The sequence below is a fragment of the Mastomys coucha genome, chromosome X, assembly GCF_008632895.1.
Source record: "Mastomys coucha isolate ucsf_1 chromosome X, UCSF_Mcou_1, whole genome shotgun sequence".
In the NCBI taxonomy this organism is placed as follows: Eukaryota; Metazoa; Chordata; class Mammalia; order Rodentia; family Muridae; genus Mastomys; species Mastomys coucha.
In genome coordinates this window covers 102822892-102824973 of record NC_045030.1, presented here as the reverse complement: position 1 = coordinate 102824973, position 2082 = coordinate 102822892, and the positions used below count along the sequence as shown (strand labels likewise).

The following is a 2082-nucleotide window of genomic DNA, read 5'->3' as shown; positions in this document are numbered from 1 at the left end:
CACACACACACACACACACACAGACACACTTCATTAAAATCTTATGTCATGTCAATGGGAGAGAGTCATGGGGTTTGACCAGTTGTGTGGCTCTAATTCCAACACTCAGAGGCCTGAGGCAAGCAGATCAAAAATTTAATGCCAGCCTGAGCTACACAGCAAAATCCTATTTAAAACAAACAAATGACCCTCCCCACAAAAAGTACACACTAAAAAGACTACTCGCACAAAAGTTTGAGAGTCACAAATATGCATGTGTCTATATACCTGTGTATATGTGTGTTCGCAACTGTAGCTGAACTGACAGAACTATTTAAAATGTCAATAGAGCCCTATAAGATGTGGCTATAAAGTCATAAAGTAGTTTCCAAAGGACACAGCTGAAAATGAATTTCTTTGAAGCCATTATGCTCACTGGTCACATGTTGAAGACTAATTCCAAAACACTGGTCTGGATAGATTTGAGGGGGTGTGGTTTAATGGAGGCAGAGCGGGCCTCAGAGGTGATGAATGAGCTCTTTGTTCTGAAAGTGGCTTGCACTTACGGTGAGTTTTTAATCTTTAAAGTATATTTAGGTTAAGTTATTGTAGAAGTTGACCTTTAGTCACTGTTTTCTTCTCTAGGCCTCTACCGTACGAGGCACTCACTAAGCTGATAGATGAAGCCAGTGAAGGAGACATGAGCATCTCAACCCTCACACAGGTGGGCAGCTTTACAAAACCTAGCCTGGCAATTGATAAAGTCAATATTTGTAATTGACCTGACAATTTACAAAGACAACGAAACACATTGTGAATCCTGAGCTAAAACTTTTGTTTATCTCCATTCTTTACACAGGAAATAATGGTCTATCTTGCCATGTATATGAGAACTCAGCCTGGCCTCTTTGCAGAAATGTTCCGACTTCGAATTGGTTTGATCATACAAGTGATGGCAACAGAACTAGCCCACTCTCTTCGATGCTCAGGTATTTGTTTAATTCAGTAACTAGTTTTAAGTGGAATTCACTTCTCATGCAGATCCATGGAGTTTGGAAAGGAAGATAACAGAGCTGTGTGAGGCAGTTTTGTTCCTGTATTTATTAGTCACTAACAAAGGGAGCAAAAGGATGGTATATTGTGTACCGGTTCAACAGCTTCAAAGAGTCTCTCAGAGACTCTGCATTCCACATTCTTCTTAACTTAAGTCCTTTTGGCTAACTTCTTCCTAACACCTCAAGGGCTTTGGAGATTGACATACTGTGTTGGAGTCTAACTCAAAGAAGGAAGCTCCATGTGTGAGTCACTCACTAAAGTGCATCATAGTGGTAATGGTCTGTCAATATCATGATCAAACAAGGAAGTAAGTATTTTATCAACATTTACCTAACAAGACTCTAAAGTATTTATAGGTTTATTTGTCGACATAACAATTTTAGTTGAGAAAATAATTGTGGCCCGAGGAAGCTATACAGCAGAATTGTCACACAGGTATATCTACCTTTTGACAGTGCTTTATAACCTTTGCCACCTATGACTTTCATACTTGAGAACCATGTACTTAAGTTTAAAAAAAAAAAGACAGGCACTGGTGGCACACACTTTTAATCCCAGCATTCAGGAGGCAGAAGCAGACAGATCTCTGAGTTTGAGGCCAGTCTGACCCACACAGGGCTATATGCTGGGCACATGTCTCCAAAAATGTTCAAAAATGTTTAAATAGGTTTACAAGTTTGTATCAGGACACATTTATAGCTATATGTGACTATGTGTGGTCTGCACGCAGGCTGTAAGTTAAATGTGCCTAAAGTATAAATGACAAAATAAAAGAGCTAGAAATGGCATAGAAAATATAATCACAGTGGCAAAACTCAAAGTAAAACTCATTTCATGCAAATTTCCTAAAATGGCACTTTAAAAATTATTTAATTTTAGTTATGCGTATATTTTCATGTCTGTGTATGTGTGCATATGTGAGTACATGTTCCTGTGTAGTTTCAAGGATACCAGATCCCCTGGAGCTGGAGTTACAGATGGTTGTGTTATGAGCCACCTGACATGGATGCTAGGAATAAACTCAGGATCTCAACAAAAAGCAGTATC

The 2082-nt window shown here is 38.9% G+C and overlaps 1 protein-coding gene across 6 annotated transcripts in view; it reads left to right on the top strand.

Annotated features, from left to right (window-relative positions):
• Phka1 (phosphorylase kinase regulatory subunit alpha 1) overlaps positions 1-2082 on the top strand; it is a 127612-nt gene that overhangs the window by 101640 nt on the left and 23890 nt on the right. For all 6 annotated transcript variants that reach the window (XM_031365998.1, XM_031366010.1, XM_031366001.1 and 3 more), the window contains 2 exons: positions 625-703; positions 839-968. In XM_031365998.1, the coding sequence (XP_031221858.1) occupies positions 625-703; positions 839-968 (209 nt within the window). The remainder of the gene's footprint in view (positions 1-624; positions 704-838; positions 969-2082) is intronic.